Here is an 18838-nt window from a genome sequence, read left to right as displayed (position 1 = left end):
CTCTCCTCCCTGGGCTGGGTTTGCCCTTTGCTCGGGGCCATAAATGCCCTGAAAAACCAAAATTTGTTTGTTGGGTTTTGTGTTTGCAGAGCATTCACAGCCGCAGGACGGAATTTGGAATTTGGAATCTGAAGAAAAACAGAAATAAAATCGAGTTTTGCTGGGGAAGGACAGAATAAAATAAAATAAAATAAAATAAAATAAAATAAAATAAAATAACATAAAATAAAATAAAAATGAAATGAAATTATATGAAATGAAATGAAATAAGATAAAATAAGATAAAATAAAATAAAATAGTATTAAAAATAAAATGAAATAAAAATAATAAATAAAAAAAATAAATAAAATATAAAATAATAAAATATAATACTATATAATGTAATGCAATATAGTATAATATAGTATAGTATAATATAATATAGTATAATATAATATAGTATAATATAATATAGTATAATATAATATAATATAATATAATATAATATAATATAATATAATATAATATAATATAATATAATATAATATAATATAATATAATATAATATAATGTAATGTAATGTAATGTAATGTAATGTAATGTAATGTAATATAATATAATATAATATAATATAATATAATATAATATAATATAATATAATATAATATAATATAATATAGTATAATATAATACAATATAATATAATACAATACAATATAATATAATATAATATAATATAATATAATATAATATAATATAATATAATATAATATAATATAATATAATATAATATAGTATAATATAATATAATATAATGTAATGTAATCTAATGTAATGTAATGTAATATAATATAATATAATATAATATAATATAATATAATATAATGCAATATAAATGGATTAAAACATGAAATGAAATAAAAATAAATAAAAACCAAATTCTGTTTTTTGGATTTTTGTGTTTGCAGAGCATTCACAGCCCCAGGACGGAATTTGGAATTTGGAATCTGAAGAAAACCAGAGATAAAATCGAGTTTTGCTGGGGAAGGACAGAATTGTAGGGCAGGGTCACCGATCCCCTGCATAAAAAAAAATTAAAAATAAAATATAATGTAATATAATGTAATATAATGTAATATAATGTAATATAATGTAATATAATATAATATAATATAATATAATATAATATAATATAATATAATATAATGTAATGTAATGTAATGTAATGTAATATAATATAATGTAATATAATGTAATATAATATAATATAATATAATATAATATAATATAATATAATATAATATAATATAATATAATATAATATAATATAATATAATATAATATAATATAATATAATATAATATAATATAATATAATATAATATAATATAATATAATACAACATAATATAATACGTTTAAAAACACATATAGTAATATATTTAATATCTAATAATAGTAAATACAAATAAAGAAACTAACCAGCTCAGACAGTGCCTGAAATAAAGGGAAATAAACCAGCTCAGGGAGTGCCTTGGAATGTCCCCAGTGTCCCCAAGATCCCCAAATCTCATTTTTTCCCAATTTTCCCCCATTTTCCCCCAATGTCCGCAATGTTCCCAAATCTCATTTTTTCAAATTTTCCCCCAATTTTTCCCCAATCCCCCCAATCTCATTTTTCCCAATTTGCCCCCAAATTTCCCCAATGTCCCCCCAGTGTCCCCAATGTCCCCAAATCTCTTTTTTCCCAATTTCCCCCCATTTTCCCCCAATGATCCCAATGTCCCCAAATCTCATTTTCCCCAATTTCCCCCCAATTATCCCATTTTTACCAATTTTCCCCCAATTTTTTCCCAAATTTTCCCCATTTTTTCTCCAATGTCCCCAAATCTCATTTTTCTAAATTTTCCCCAATTTCCCCCCAATTTTCCCCCATTGTCCCCAATGTCCCCAAATCTCATTTTCCCCAATTTTCCCCATTTTCCCCCATTTTCCCCCCAATTTTCCCCCAATTTTTCCCCCAATGTCCCCAAATCTCATTTTTCTAAATTTTCCCCAATTTTTCTCCATTTTCCCCCAATTTCCCCATTTTTTTTCTCATTGTCCCCAATGTCCCCAAAACTCATTTCTCCAAATTTTCCTCAATTTTTCCCCAATGTCCCCAAATCTCATTTTCCCCAATTTTCCCCATTTTCCCCCATTTTTTCCCCCATTTTTCCCCCAATTTTCCCCATTTTTTTCTCATTCTTCCCAATGTGCCCCCAATGTCCCCAAATCTCATTTTTCTAAATTTCCCCCCAAATTTCCCCAATGTCCCCAAATTTCATTTTTCTAAATATTCCCCAATTTTTCCCCCAGTTTTTCCCATTTCCTTCTCATTGTCCCCAATGTCCCCAAATCTCATTTTTCCCAATTTTCCCCAATTTTTGTCAACTTTTCCCCCCATTTTTCCCATTTTTTTCTCATTGTCCCCAATGTCCCCCCAATGACCCCAAATCTAATTTTTCCCAATTTTCCCCCATTTTTTTCCCAATTTCCCCTCCCCCCCCCCCAAACACTTCCGGGTTTATTTTTGGGTTTTTTTCGGATTTTTTATTTTTTTTTTGGCTGCGCGTGGCAGCCAATCAGCGCCGGCAGCCAATCAGCAGCGGCAGCCAATCAGCGCCCGCGCTGTGGCCCCGCCCCTCCGGGTAAGATTCCCCCCCCCCGGGGCCTCATTCGGGCCCGGCGCGCGCCCGGTGAGTGGGGGAGGGGCGGGGGAGGGGAGGGGGAGGGGCGGGGGAGGGGAGGGGGAGGGGCGGGGGAGGGGAGGGGGAGGGGCGGGGGAGGGGGCGGGGCCGGGCCCAAAACGGCCCCTGGACCGCGGGATTTGGGGCAAAAAGGGCCAAAATCGGCACAAAATCGGCTGAAATTACACAAATTACCCAAAATCAGCGGAAATCGGCCCAAAACGGGAAAAAAGGGGAAAAATCGGCACAAAATTGGTTCAAAATCATCAAAAATCCCTAAAATGGGAAGAAAAGAGCAAAAATCGGCACTAAATTGTCTAAAAACCCCTAAAATGGAAAAAAGGGCGGAAATGGGCACAAAATTGGCATAAAATCGGCTAAAATAACCCAAAATCAGCAGAAATCGGCCCAAAACCAGAAAAAAGGGGGAAAATCGGCGCAGAATTGGCGAAAATTGCCACAAAATCGGCTGAAATTATACAAAATCAGCAGAAATCGGCCCAAAACGGGAAAGAAGGGGAAAAATCGACACCAAATTGGCAAAAATTGACACAAAATCACCCCAAACATTCCCAAAATACACAAAATCGGGAAAAATCGGCACTAAATCAGCTAAAATTACTCAAAATCGCCCTAAATTGCCCAAAATCAGGAAAAAAGGAGGAAAGTTGGCACAAAAGTGGCAAAAATTGACACGAAATTATTTTTAAATCCCCAAAATTTGAAAAAAGGGCGAAAATCGGCACTAAATTGACTCAAATGGTCACGAAATAATCCAAAAATCCCTAAAAGGAAAAAAAAGGGGGAAATCGATACAAAAATGGCAAAAAATGACATAAGGTCGGCTTAAATTGCCCAAAATCAGCAGAAATTGCCCCAAAACCAGAAATAAGGGGGAAAATCAGTGCAAAAACGGGAAAAATTGGCATAAAATTGGCTAAAATTACACAAAATCAGCAGAAATTGGCCCAAAATCGGAAAAAAAAGGGGGAAAATCGGCACAAAATTGGCAAAAATTTACAAAAAATCGCCCCAAAAGCCCCAAAACCAGAAAAAAAGGGGGGGGAAACGGCACAAAATGGACAAAAATTGACACAAAATGATCTAAAAATCCCTCAAATGGGAAAAAAAGGGGAAAATCGGCACAAAATTGACAAAAATTGACACAAAATCGGCTAAAAAGCCCCAAAAGCAGAAATTAAAGGGAAAAAATCAGCACCAAATTGGCAAAAATTGACACAAAATTGCCCCAAAACCAGAAAAAAAGGGGGAAAAACGGCATGAAATTGACCAAAATTGACACAAAATTGTCTAAAAATCCCTAAAATGGGAGAAAAGGGGCAAAAATTGGCACAAAATTGGCAAAAATTGACACAAAATCGCCCCAAAAGCCCCAAAACCAGAAAAAAAGGGGAAAATATCGGCACAAAATTGGCAAAAATTGACACAAAATGGTCTAAAAATCCCTAAAATGGGAAAAAAGGGGCAAAAATCGGCCCTGAATTTGCCCAAATCCCCCAAACCCGACCCCAAATTTCCTCTTGAGCACCCCCAAATCCCCCCAGGGAGCCCCAGAATCCCCCCCAGACCCAAAACCTCCCCAAAAACACCAAGGGGGACCCCGAAATTCCCCCAAGGACCCTCCTGGGATCCCCAAAATCCCCCCCAGACCCAAAAATCTCCCCATAAATCCCAATGGGGACCCCAAAATCTCCCCTGGGACCCCATTAACCCCTCCAAGCCCCCTCCCCATTACCCCAAATCCCCTCCTGGGACCCCAAAATCCCCCCAAGGACCCCCCAAATCTCCCCAAAACCCCCTCCCCACACCCCAAAATCCCCCCCAGACCCCAAAATCTCCACAGAGGTCCCAATGGAGACCCCAAAACCCCCTCAAGGACCCCCCTGGGACCCCAAAACCCCCTCAAGGACCCCCAAAGACGTCCCTGGGACCCCAAAATCCCCCCAAGCCCCCTCCCCACACCCCCAAATCCCCTCCAGGACCCCCCTAAGAACCCCAAAGCCCCTCCGGGACCTTCCTGGGACCCCCAAAATCGCCCCCAGACCCAAAAATCTCCCCATAGATCCCAATGGGGACCCCAAAACCCCCTCAAGGACCCTCCTGGGACCCCCAAAATCCTCACAGAGACCCCCAAGACCCCCAAAATGCCCCCCAAGGACCCCAATATCCTCCCCCTAATTCCCTTTCTCTCTCCCCAGGTCTCTCCGCACCATGTCCGGCTCTGCGCCCCCGAACCCCGCGGGACCCCCGAACCCTTCGGGGACCCCCTGGCCGCCCCCCCCCTCCCCCGCACCGCCTGCGGGCCCTGGCGCGCTCCTGGCTGGACGAGGACGCGCCCTGGCCCGACCCCACCGTGGCGCCGCTGGGGAACGCCGAGATCCGCGCCCACATCCTCGTCAAAAACCCCGAAACCCCCGCATTTAACCCCGAAACCGCCGGATTTAACCCCAAAACCCCCGCATTTAACCCCAAAACCCCCCCATTTTTCGGGGTGCTGGCCGGCTGCCCGTTCGCCGAGGCGGTGTTCGCGCTGTCGGGCTGCTCCGTGCTCTGGAAGGTTCCCGAAGGTTCCCGGCTGGGCCCGGGCCGGGCGCTGCTGGCCGAGGTTCGCGGCCCCGTTTCCGGGCTGCTCCTGGCCGAGCGCACGGCCCTCAACGTCCTGGGCCGCTGCAGCGGCGTGGCCTCCATGGCCGCCCGGGCCCGGGGCGTCGCCGAGAGCCGAAACTGGGGAGGGGTCGTGGCGGGGACGCGCAAGGGCACGCCCGGCTTCAGGGCGGCCGAGAAGTACGCGCTGGGCGTGGGGGGCGCGCAGGGGCACCGCCAGGGGCTGGGGGCCTTCGGCCTCGTCAAGGACAACCACAGGGCCGTGGCTGAGATGGGTGGCGGGCACGAAGGGGTTAAACGGGTAAGGACCCCAAAATTTTGGGGGGTTTTGGGGCGGTTTTGGTTGTGGGAGACCCCGAAATTTGGGGGAAAATGAGGGAAAAATTTGGGTGGAAAATGGCGGAGAAATGGCGGGAAAAACTGGGGGGGGAATAGGGGAGAAATGAGGGGAGAAATGGGGAGAGGAGACCCCGAATTTGGGGGGAAAATTTGGGAGCAAAATTTGGGGGGTTCTGGTTGTGGGGACCCCCAAATTTGGGGGGGAAATGGGGAAAAATTTGGGGTAAAATGAGGGGAAATTTGGGAGGGGCTGGGGGCGTTCGGGCTGCTCAAGGACAAGCACAGGGCCATGGCCGAGATGGGCGGCGGGCACGAAGGGGTTAAACGGGTAAGGACCCCAAATTTTGGGGTCGGGGGAACCCCGAAATGTGGGTGGAAATGGGAAAAATATGGGTGGAAATGGGGAAAAATGGGTGGAAAATGGGGAGGAAATTTGGGGGGGCAATCACAGAGAGAGCGACAGCGGACAGGAAGGGGTTAAACGGGTGAGGACCCCAAATTTTGGGGGGTTTTGGGGTGGGGGAACCCCGAAATTGGGGAAAAAAATTGGGTGGAAAATGGGGAGGGGGATCAGGAATTTGGGGAGGGGGCATCTGGACAATCACAGAGCGGTGGCACTGGAGACAGAGGAGGGGGTGACACAGGTGAGGACCCCAAAATTTGGGGGAATTTTGGGGTGGGAGAGCCCCGAAATTGGGGAAAAAATTGGGTGAAAATGGGGGAGAAATGGGGAAAAAATTGGGGGGGAAATGGAGAAGAAATGGGGGGAGAATGGGGGGGGGGGGGGATCCGGCAGGTGGGGACCCCCGAAATTGGGGGGGAAATGAGTGGGGGGACCCTTGAATTGGGGCAGTTTTGGTTGTGGGGAGACCCTACAGAATTTGGGGGGTTCTGGTTGTGGGGACCCCCGGATTTGGGGGGGAAATGGAGAAAAATTTGGGGTAAAATGAGGGGAAATTTGGGGGGGGAAATGGGGGCTCTGGGCTGCTCAAGGACAAGCACCGAGCGGTGGTGGAACTGAGTGAGGGACAGGAAGGGGTTTAAACGGGTAAGGACCCCAATTTTGGGGGGATTTGGGGTGAAATTCGCTGTGGGGTACCCCGAAATTGGGTGGAAATGGGAAAAATTTGGGTGGAAATGGGGAAAAAATTGGGGGACAAATGGGTGGAAAATGGGAGGGAAATGAGTGTGGAGACCCCGAATTTGGGGGCAAAATTTGGGAGGTTCTGGTTGTGGGAACCCCCGGATTTGGGGGGGAAATGGGGAGGGGGATCCCCAAAATGTGGGGGGAAATGGGAAAAAATTTGGGTGGAAAATGGGGGAGAAATGGGGGGAAAAATTGGGGTGGAATGGGGCTGAAATGAAGAGGGGAGACCCCGAATTTGGGGGGAAATGGGGGCAAAATCTGGGGGCAAAATTTGGGGGGTTCTGGTTGTGGGGACACTCAAATTTGGGGGGGAAATGGGGGGAAAATGGGGAAAAATTTGGGGTAAAATGGGGGAAATTTGGGTGGAAATGGGGGAGAAATGGGAAAAAAAATGGGTGGAAAATGGGGTGGGGAAACCCAAAATTTGGGGGCAAAATTTGGGGGGGTTCCGGTTGTGGGGACCCCGAATTTGGGGTAAAAATGGGGGAAATTTGGGGGCCAAATTAGTGGGGGATCGGGACAATGGCAGAGCGCTGGCAAAGGTGAGCACCCCAAAATTTGGGGGGTTTTGGGTGTGGGGGGACCCCAAATTTGGGGAAATTTTTGGGGATTAATTTTGGGGGGAAATTGCCAATTTTTCCGGGGAAAATTTGCAATTTTTGTGGGGAAATTCCCAATTTTTTGGGAATTAATTTCGAGTAGAAATTCCCAATTTTTTGAGTAGAAATTCCCAATTTTTAGGGAATTAATTTTGAGTAGAAAATCCCAATTTTTTGGATTAATTTTGAGTAGAAAATCCTATTTTTGGGGGATTAATTTAGGGGCAATTCTCAAATTTGGGGATTAATTTTGAGGAAAAATTCCCAATTGTTTGGGGAATTAATTTTGAGTAGGAATTCCCAATTTTTTGGATTAATTTTGAGTAGAAAATCCCAATTTTTGGGGATTTATTTGGGGGGAAATTCTCAAATTTGGGGATTAATTTTGAGCAGAAAATCCCAATTTTTGGGGATTAATTTGGGGGGAAATTCTCAAATGTGGGGATTTATTTTGAGGAAAAATTCCCAATTTTTGGGGAATTAATTTTGAGTAGGAATTCCCAATTTTTTGAGTAGAAATTCCCAATTTTTAGGGAATTAATTTCGAGTAGAAGATCCCAATTGTTTTGATTAATTTTGAGTAGAAATTCCCAATTTTTGGGGATTAATTTTGAGTAGAAATTCCCAATTTTTGGGGATTAATTTGGGGGAAAATTCTCAAATTTGGGAATTAATTTTGAGGAAAAATTCCCAAATTTAGGGGAATTAATTTTGAGTAGGAATTCCCAATTTTTTGAGTAGAAATTCCCAATTTTTTGGATTAATTTTGAGTTGAAAATCCTATTTTTGGGGGATTAATTTGGGGGAAAATTCTCAAATTTGGGGATTAATTTTGAGTGGGAATTCCCAATTTTTTGGATTAATTTTGAGTAGAAATTCCCAATTTTTTGGGATTAATTTTGAGTAGAAAATCCTATTTTTTGGGGATTAATTTAGGGGGAAATTCTCAAATTTGGGGATTAATTTTGAGGAAAAATTCCCAATTTTTGGGGATTAATTTTGCGTAGAAATTCTCAATTTGGGGGGAATAATTTCTGAATTTTTGGGGATTAATTTTGCTGGAAAATTGCCAATTTTTGAGTAGAAATTCCCAATTTTTGGGGATAATTTTGGTGGAAAAAATCCCAATTTTTGGGGTGAAAATTCCCAATTTTTGGGATTAATTTTGAATAGAAATCCCCAATTTTTTGGGGGGGGGAAATTTTGAGTAGAAATTCCCGATTTTTGGGGATTAATTTCTGAAATTTTGGGGGTTAATTTTGGGAAAAATCCCCAATTTTTTGAGATTAATTTGAGGGGAAAATTCCCCATTTTGGGGGGATTATTTTTGAGTAGAATTTCCCAATTTTGGGGGATTAATTTACGGGGAAATTCCCAATTTTTGCGGATTAATTTGGAGTAGAAATTCCCAATTTTTTGAATAGAAATTCCCAATTTTTGGGGATTAATTTCCAAATTTTTGGAAATTAATTTCGAGTAGAAATCCCCAATTTTTGAGGATTAATTTTGAATAGGAAACCCCAAATTTTTGGGGAATAATTTCCAAATTTTTGGGTTTAAATTTTGAGTAGAAATCCCCAATTTTTAGGTATTAATTTGGGAGTCAAATTCTCAATTTTTGGGGATTAATTTCTGAATTTTTGGGGATAAATTTTGAGTAGAAATCCCCAATTTTTGCGGATATTTTTTGAGTAGAAATCCCCAATTTTTGGGTATTAATTTGGGAGTCAAATTCTCAATTTTTGGGGATTAATTTCTGAATTTTTGGGGATGAATTTGCGGGGAAAATCCCAATTTTTGAGGACTAATTTTGAGTAGGAATTCCCAATTTTTGGGTGGGAAATTCCCAATTTTTGGGGATTCATTTCCAAAATTTTGGGGAAAAATTTTGAGTAGAAATCCCCAGTTTTTGAGGATTAATTTTGAATAGAAATCCCCAATTTTTGATGATTAATTTCCAAATTTTTGGGGAAAAATTTTGAGTAGAAATCCCCAATTTTTGGGTATTAATTTGGGAGTCAAATTCTCAATTTTTGGGGATGAATCTGAGGGGAAAATCCCAATTTTTGGGGACTAATTTTGAGTAAGAATTCCCAATTTTTGGGCATTAATTTCTGAATTTTTGGGGATTCATTTGGGGAAAAAAAATCCCAATTTTTGGGGATTAATTTCCAAATTTTTGGGGATTAATTTTGAGTAGAAATCCCCAATTTTTGAGGATTAATTTTGAATAGAAAAACCCAAATTTTGGGGGCAAATCCCTAAATTTTGGGTTTATTTTGGGGTCCCACAGCTGATTGTGGGGGCGCGCCGGGCCGGGGGCTTCACGCGGAAATTGGGCGTGGAGTGCACGAGCGCCAAGCAGGCGCTGGAGGCGGCCAAGGCTGGGGCCGATGTCATCCTGCTCGACAACCTGAGCCCAGAGGTGAGCCCCAAAACATCGGGGGACCCCAAAAATCGAAATTTTGGGGGAAAAAGGGGAAAATTTGGGGAAAAACGGTGAAAATTTGAGGGAGAAACTAAAAAAAATGGCCCAAAATCGGGGTGGTGATGGTGGAGATTTGAGCTCTGAGCCCACGGGGGAGCCCCGAAATTTGGGGAACCACGAAAATCGAAATTTTGGGGGGAAAAGGTGAAAATTTGGGGGAAAAAGGTGAAAATTTTGGGAAAAAAGGTGAAAATTTGGGGAAAAATGGTGAAAATTTGGGGGAGAAAACCCCAAAAATGGACCAAAATTGGGGTGGGGATGGTGGAGATTTGAGCTCTGAGCCCACGGGGGAGCCCCAAAATATCGGGGGACCCTGAAAATCGAACATTTGGGGGGAAAAATGGCAAAAATTTGGGGAAAAACGGTGAAAATCTGGGGGAAAACGGCGAAAATTTGGGGAAAAAAGGTGAAAATTTGGGGGAGAAACTCAAAAAAATCGGGGTTTTTGGGGGGTTAAATAATCCCAGAATTGATAAATTTTTTAGGGACCCAAATTTTAGGGCAGATTTTAGGTTGAAAATCCCAAATTTTGGGGTTTTTCTCGGTGGCTCAGACCCCAAATTTTGGGTGGAAAATGCCAAATTTTTGGGGTTTCTGGTTTAGTGGGGATTTGGGGGTGGACACCCCAATTTTGGATTAAATAATCCCATTTTTAATGGGTTTTTATCGGGACCGAAATTGGGCAGATTTGGGGTTTTCCACCCCAATTTTGGGGTTTTCCACCCAAATTTTGGGTGGAAAAATCCCAAATTTTTGGGATTTCTGGTTTAAGGGCGATTTGTAGAATTTGGGGGTGGGCACCCCAATTTTGAACGCCCAGTTTTAAGCGGAACAACCCCAGAATTGATAAATTTTTTCTGGGGACCCAAACTGGGCAAATTTTAGGTTGGAAATCCCAAATTTTGGGGTTTTTCTCGGTGGGTCGAACCCCAAATTTTGGTTGGAAAATCCCAAATTTTCGTGTTTGTGGTTTTGGGGGATTTGGGGGTGGACACCCCAATTTTGGGTTAAATAATCCCATTTTTAATGGGTTTTTATAGGGACCCAAATTGGGCAAATTTTAGGTTGAAAATCCCAAATTTTGGGGTTTTCTGGGTGGGTTGGGTCCCAAATTTTGGGTGGAAAATCCCAAATTTTTGGGGGTTTCTGGTTTAAAGGGGATTTGGGGGTGAACACCCCAACTTTGAACCCCCAATTTTGGGTCAAATAATCCCAGAATTGATACATTTTTTAGGGACCAAAATTGGGCAAATTTTGGGTTGGAAATCCCAAATTTTGGGGTTTCTGGTTTAAAGGGAGATTTGGGGGTGGACACCCCAATTTTAGGTGGAATAATCCCAGAATTGATAAATTTTTATAGGGACCCAAATTGGGCAAATTTTAGGTTGAAAATCCCAAATTTTGGGGTTTTTCTCGGTGGCTCGGACCCCAAATTTTAGGTGGAAAAATCCCAAATTTTGGGGGTTTCTGGTTTAGTGGGGATTTGGGGGTGGACACCCCAATTTTGAACGCCCAATTTTAAGCGGAACAATCCCAAAATTGATCATTTTTTCTGGGGACCCAAACTGGGCAAATTTTGGGCTGGAAACCCCCAAATTTGGGATTTATCTGGGTGGGAGAGACCCCAAATTTTGGGTGGAAAATCCCAATTTTTTTGGTGTTTGTGGTTTAAGGGGAATTTGGGGGTGGACACCCCAATTTTGGGTGGAACAATCCCCAAATTTGTGGGGATTTTTATGGAAAAAAACCCAAATTTGAGCAGGAACACCCCAATTTTGGGTTCAAATCCCCGGATTTGTGGGGATTTTTATAGGGAAAACCCAAATTTGAGCAGGGACACCCCAATTTTGGGTTAAATTCTCCGGATTTGTGGGGATTTTTATGGGGAAAGCCCAAATTTTAGCAGGGACACCCCAATTTGGGGTTCAAATCCTGCCCAACCCCAAATTTTGGGGTTCACTGACATTGTCCCCTTTTACCGGGATCTGCACACAGATAAACTCCAAAAATGGGGAGAAACCCATAAAAATGGGAAAAAAATTTAAAAATATTTGGATAAATCCCCCCCCAAAAAAAGGGGGGGGGGAAATCTCAAAAAATTTGGGATAAACCCCAAAAATGGGGAATCAACAAAAAAAAAAAAAAAAAGCAGAAAACCCCCCAAAAATGAGGAAAAAACCCAAAAAGGGGGGATGAACCCGCCAAAAATGGAGAAGAAAGCCAAAAATCTAGGGTAAAGTCCAAAAATTGAGAAAAAACCCAAAAAATTGGAATAAATGCCAAAAAATTGGGATAAAACCCTCACAAAATGGGGATAAAACTCCAAAAATGGGGATAAACACCAAAAATAGGGATAAAGTCCAAAAAATGGGATTATTCCCAAAGAAATGGGGGAAAAAAAACACAAAAAATGGGGGAAAACGCCAGAAAAATGGAAAAACCGAAACCAAAAAGTGGGAAAAAATAAAAAAAACATGGGAATAAAAACAAAAAAAAAAGGAAAAAAACCCAAAAAATGAGAACATGGTGCAAATATTTGGGATAAACCCCAAAAATTGGGATGAAACCCCAAAAATGGGAAAAACAAACAAACAAACAAAAAGGAATGAACCCTAAAAAACGGGGGGAAAAAACCCCCAAAAAATTGAGATAAAGCCCCCAAAAATGTGGGGAAACCCCAAAAAATAGGAAGAAAAACCCCGAAAAATAGGAAGAAAAACCCCAAAAATGGGGCTGTGGACCTTTTGAAATGGGGATAAACCCCCAAAAAATGGGAAAAAAACCCAAAAAAATGGGGAAATAAACAAAAAAAAAAAATTGGGATAAACCCAAAAAATGGGACCGAAACTGGGCAGGTTTTGGGTTGCAAAGCCCCAAATTTTGGGTTTTTTGACGTTCTCCTCGTTCTGCAGGCGCTGCACGCGGCGGCCGCGCGCGTCAAGGCCGCGCACCCGCGGGTGCTGGTGGAGGCCAGCGGGGGCATCGGCCTGGAGAGCCTGGGCAGCTTCCTGGGGCCCCACGTGGACGTCGTGTCCATGGGGTGCCTGACCCACAGCGCCCCCGCGCTCGACTGCGCCCTCAAGGTGGTGGGCATGGGGGACGGAGCCGAGGAAAAGTGAAAATCAAACGTGGAAACCCCAAAATTTCACCCTGGAGCCCTGAAATCCATCCCAGAAACCCCAAAATCCAACCTGGAACCAATGAAATCCAACCTGAGATGTGGAGACACCTGGAACTCTGAAATCCATCCCAGGAACCCCCAAAATCCGAGCAGGAACCCCCAAAATCCAACCTGGAATCCCCAAAATCCAACCCACCAAACCCAGCCTGGAACCAATGCAATCCCGGGAACCCCAGAATCCATCCCTGAACCCCCAAATCCGCCCCAGGAGCCCCCCAGCCCTGCAGGCCCTGCCCCGGTTCCTGGGGCCCCACGGGGCCGTCGTGTCCATGGGGTGCCCGACCCACAGCGCCCCCGCGCTTGACTGCGCCCTCAGGGTGCTGGGCATGGGGGACGGAGCCGAGGAACCCTGAAAATCCAACGTGGGAACCACAAAAATTTGCCCAGAAACCCGAAAATCCCACCCAGAAACCCCCAAATCCATCCCAGATACCCCCAAAATCCAACCTGGAACCAATGAAATCCAACCTGAGATGTGGAAACACCCGGAACCCTGAAATCCGTCCCAGGAACCCCAAAAATCCAACCCAGAACCCCAAAATCCAACCTGGAAACCTCAAAATCGAACCTGAAACCCTGAAATTTGGGAACCCCAAAATCGAACCCCGGGAACCCCCAAAATCCAACCTGGAACCCCCAAAATCCAACCTAGAACCAATAAAATCCAACCTGAGATGTGGAAACACCTGGAATCCTGAAATCCGTCCCAGGAACCCCCAAAATCCAACCTGGAATCCCCAAAATCGAACCCAAAACCCTGAAATTTGGGAACCCCAAAATCCGTCCCAGGAACCCCCAAAATCCAACCTAGAACCAATAAAATCCAACCTGAGATGGGGAAACACCTGGAACCCTGAAATCCATCCCAGGAACCCCCAAAATCCGAGCAGGAACCTCAAAAATCCAACCCGGAACCCCTAAAATTCATCCCAAGAACCCCAAAATCCATCCTGGAAACTCTGAAATTTGGAAACCCCAAAATCCATCCCAGGAACCCCAAAATCCATCCCAGGAACCCCAAAATCCAACCTGGAAACCTCAAAATCGAACCCGAAACCCTGAAATTTGGGAACCCCAAAATCCATCCCGGGAACTGAAAAATCCAACCTGGAAACCCCAAAATCGAACCCGAAACCCTGAAATTTGGGAACCATACAATCCAACCTGGAACCCCAAAATCCAACCTGGAACCCCCAAATTCGAACTTGAAACTCTGAAATTTGGGAACCCCGAAATCCATCCCGGGAACCCCAAAATCCAACCTGGAACCCCCAAAATCGAACCTGGAACCCTGAAATTTGGGAACCCCAAAATCCATCCCGGGAACTGAAAAATCCGTCCTGGAACCCCAAAGCCCAGCCCAGAACCGATAAAATCCAACCTGAGACCCAGAAATATCTGGAACCCCAAAAATATTTATTTTTTATTTTTTTTATATTATCCAATATAAAATTGAATATATAAATTCAATTTTATATTATTTAGTGATTAAAATTTGAGTAGTAAATATTAAAATAAAAGAAAATGATAATAATAATAGATATATTAATGGCTTTATGACCTTATATGGGTTTAATGCAATTAAGCATATTGAAAATATTTAGATATTAAATGTAAAGAAACACTAAATAATGTAAATATAAATTTGTCTATTAAATTTTTTATTGAATTATATAAAAAAATAAATAATAAACATTAAATTGAAAGAAAAAATATAGTATCTATAATTAAACATATTGAAAATATTTAGATATTAAATGAAATGAAACACTAAATAATGCGAAATTAAATTTATATATTAAATTTTATATTTTATAATATAAAACATGAAATAATAAATATTAAAATAAAAGAAAAATGTAATATATATATAATTAAACATATTGAAAATATTTAGATATTAAATTAAATGAAACACTAAATAATGTAAAATAAATTTATATATAAAAAATTTTATATTGGATAATATAAAAAATGAAATAATAAACATTAAAATAAAAGAATGAAATAATAAACATTAAAATAAAAGAAAATATTGAAAATATTTAGATATTAAATTAAATGAAACAGCAAATAATGTAAAATTAAATTTATATATTAAATTTTATATTGGATAATATAAAAAAATTGAATAATAAATATTAAAATAAAAGAAAATAATAACAATAATAGATATATTAATGGCTTTATGACCTTATATGGGTTTAATGCAATTAAACATATTGAAAATATTTAGTTATTAAATTAATTGAAACACCAAATAATGTAAAATTAAATTTATATATATTAAATTTTATATTGGATAATATAAAAAATGAAATAATGAACATTAAAATAAAAGAAAGTATATAATGTATATAATTAAACATATTGAAAATATTTAGATATTAAATTTAACAAATCACTAAATAATGTAAAATAAATTTATATATATTAAATTTTATATTGGATAATATAAAAAAAGTAAATAATAAATATTTTAATAAAAGAAAATAATAATAATAATAATAATAATAATAATAATAATAATAATAATAATAATAATAATAATAATAATAATAATAATAATAATAATAATAATAATAATAATAATAATAGAGATATTAAGGGCTTTATGACCTTCAGTGGGTTTAATGCAATTAAACATATTGAAAATATTTAGATAATAAATTTAATGAAACAATAAATAATATAAAATTAAATTCATACATTAAATTTTATATTGAAAAATATAAAAAATGCCAAATAAGGAAATAAATGCCATGTAAGGTCATAAATTCCATATAAGGTCATAAATGCCATAAAAGGTCATAAATGCCATAAAAGGTCATAAATGCCGTAAAAGGTCATAAATTCCATATATGGTCATAAATGCCATAAAAGGTCATAAATTGGGGAGGAATTCCATACAAAAGTTGGAATTTGCCCCCCCAGGGCCGGATAAAGGCCGGGGGGGTTCCCGGGGCTTCCGGAACGTTCCAGGGGATCAGAGCCAAGGAGGATGGGAGCCAAGAGAGGCAGGTGGGGGTGAGATCAAAATAAAATCAAAATAAATTAAATAAAATTTAAATTAAAAAATAAACACAAATGAAAATAAAAAATTTAAATGACCGTTTAAGTAAAAGTAAAAATTTAAGAAATCGAAATGGAAATGGAAATCGAAGGAAAAAAATTAAAATTACAAAGATCGACATTAAATAGAAATATGAATAAGCCAAAATAAAATTGAAAATAAATAGAAAATTTAAAGTTTATATAAAAATCAAAGATCAAAATTAAATAGAAATATGAATAAGCCCAAAAAATTGAAAATTAATGAAAAATTTAAAGTTTATGTAAAAATAAAAATTAAGAGATTAAAATTGAAATTGAAATTCAAATTAAAGAAAAAATAAAAATGAAAAAGATAAAGATAAAATGGAAATAGAATTAGAAGTAGAAATGAACAAAAATAAACTAGAAATAAAAATGAGGTGACATTTCAAGACCCCGAGGTGCCCCTTGGTGACATTTGGTGACCCCAATGTGACATTTCATGACCTTGGCTGACATTTGATGATCCTGAGGTGACACTTGCTGACCCCGACGTGATGTTTAGTGGCCCTGGGTGACATTTGGTGACCCCGAGGTGACATTCCATGACCTTGGGTGACATTTGGTGACCCTGAGGTGACATTTGATGGCCCTGAGGTGACATTTGGTGACCCTGAGGTAACATTTCAAGACCCCGAGGTGCCCTTTGGTGACATTTGGTGACCCTGATGTGACATTTCATGACCTTGGGTGACATTTGATGACCCTGAGGTGACACTTGCTGACCATGGGTGACATTTGCTGACCATGGGTGACATTTCAAGACCCCGAGGTGCCCCTTGGTGACACTTGGTGACCCTTGGTGACGTTCGGTGCCCCGTGTGTGTGTCCCCAGAGCGCGTGGTGACGGCGGGCCACGACGTCAGCGACGGTGGCCTGCTGGGCTGCCTGCTGGAGATGGCCTTCGTGGGCAACTGCGGCGTCACCGTCACCGCGCCCGCGCCGCCCGCCGGCGTCACACGTCAGTGACAGCGCTGTCCCCCCCTGCGTGTCCCCAATGTGTCCCCAGTGTCCCTAATGCCCCCAGTGTCCCCAGTGTGTCCCTTGTGTGACCCCAATGTCCCCAGTGTCCGCCGTGTCCCCAATGTCCCCTCTGTCCCCTGTGTCCCCAATGTGTCCCCAGTGTTTCCCCAATGTCCCCAATCCCCCCAATGTCCCCCAATGTCCCCTCTGTGTCCCCAATGTCCCCCAATGTCCCCACTGTCCCCAAAATGTCCCAAATGTGTCCCCTCAATGTGTCCCCAATGTGTCCCCAGCTTGTCCCTCATGTCCTCTCAATGTGTCCCCAATGTCCCCCCAATTGTCTCCTCAATGTGTCCCCAGTGTGTCCCCAATGTCCCCAGTGTGTCCCCAATGTCCCCTGTGTGTCCCCAGTGTGTCCCCAATGTCCCCTGTGTGTCCCCACAGTGTGCCCAGTGTGTCCCCAAATGTCCCCTCAATGTGGCCCCAACGTGTCCCCAATGTCCCCAATGTGTACCCTCAATGTGCCCAGTGTGTCCCCAATACCCCCTGTGTGTCCCCGTGTGTCCCCAGTGTGTCCCCAATGTCCCCTCAAAGTGTCCCCAATGTGTCCCCAATGTGTTCCCTCAATGTGTCCCCACTGTCCCCAATGTCCTCAATCCCCCCAATGTCCCCAATGTCCCCTCAGTGCCCCCAGTGTCCCCTCAAAGTGTCCCCAATGTGTCCCATGTGTGACCCCAGTGTCCCCAGTGTCACCTCAATGTGTCCCTAGTGCCACCTCAATGTCTCCCCAATGTCCCCCAATGCCCTCAATGTCCTCAGTGTCTTCAATGTGTCCCCAATGTCCCCCCAATTGTCCCCTCAGTGTGTCCCCAGTGTGTGCCCAATGTCCCCAATATCCCCTCAGTGTCCCCAATGTCCCCTCAATGTGTCCCTTGTGTGTCCCCAATGTCCCCAGTGTGTCCCCTGTGTGTCCCCAATGTGTCCCATTGTCCCCAATGTACCCTCAATGTGTCCTTTGTGTGTCCCCAATGTCCCCAGCGCATCCCCAGTGTCCCCTCAATGCATCCCCAATGTCCCCAATGCCCGCTCACTGTCCCCAGTGTCCCCAGTGTCCCCTCACTGTCCCCAATCCCCCCAATGTCCCCAATCCCCCCAATGTCCCCAATGTCCCCACTGTCCCCAATGTCCCCAACCCCCCCAATGTCCCCAGTGTCCCCAGTGTCCCCAATGTCCCCTGACTGTCCCCAGCGCTGGCGCTGCTCTTTGCCGAGGAGCCGGCCCTGCTGCTCGAGGTCCCCAGTGTCCCCAATGTCCCCAATGTCCCCCCAGTGTCCCCTCACTGTCCCCACTGTCCCCAGTGCTGGCGCTGCTCTTTGCCAAGGAGCCGGCCCTGCTGCTCAAGGTCCCCACTGTCCCCAACGTCCCCAATGTCCCCAAACCCCACAATGTCCCCAACCCCCCAAACCCCCCCAGTGTCCCCCCAGTGTCCCCAATGTCCCCTCACTGTCCCCAGCGCTGGTGCTGCTCTTTGCCGAGGAGCCGGCCCTGCTGCTCGAGGTCCCGGCCGCGGCCGCCGTCCCCGTGTGCCGCCGCTACCAGGACGCCGGTGTCACCTGTGTCCCCATCGGCCACAGCGGCCCCTACGGACCCCGCGCCATGGTGAGGGAACACTGGGGACATTGGGGACAGCGGGGGG

At 42.4% G+C, this 18838-nt stretch overlaps 1 protein-coding gene across 1 annotated transcript in view; it reads left to right on the top strand.

The window, feature by feature from the left end:
* Nucleotides 1-13024, top strand: part of LOC134434455 (nicotinate-nucleotide pyrophosphorylase [carboxylating]-like) — a 45016-nt gene extending 31992 nt beyond the window's left edge. The window contains exons 2-4 of the mRNA XM_063183111.1: nt 4927-5624; nt 9711-9842; nt 12818-13024. Coding sequence (XP_063039181.1) covers nt 4927-5624; nt 9711-9842; nt 12818-13024 — 1037 coding nt within the window. The remainder of the gene's footprint in view (nt 1-4926; nt 5625-9710; nt 9843-12817) is intronic.
* Nucleotides 13025-18838: the final 5814 nt, after the last annotated feature.

Source organism: Melospiza melodia, unplaced genomic scaffold, assembly GCF_035770615.1.
Source record: "Melospiza melodia melodia isolate bMelMel2 unplaced genomic scaffold, bMelMel2.pri scaffold_37, whole genome shotgun sequence".
NCBI classification, from domain to species: Eukaryota; Metazoa; Chordata; class Aves; order Passeriformes; family Passerellidae; genus Melospiza; species Melospiza melodia.
This window is presented reverse-complemented; position numbering and strand designations above follow the sequence as displayed.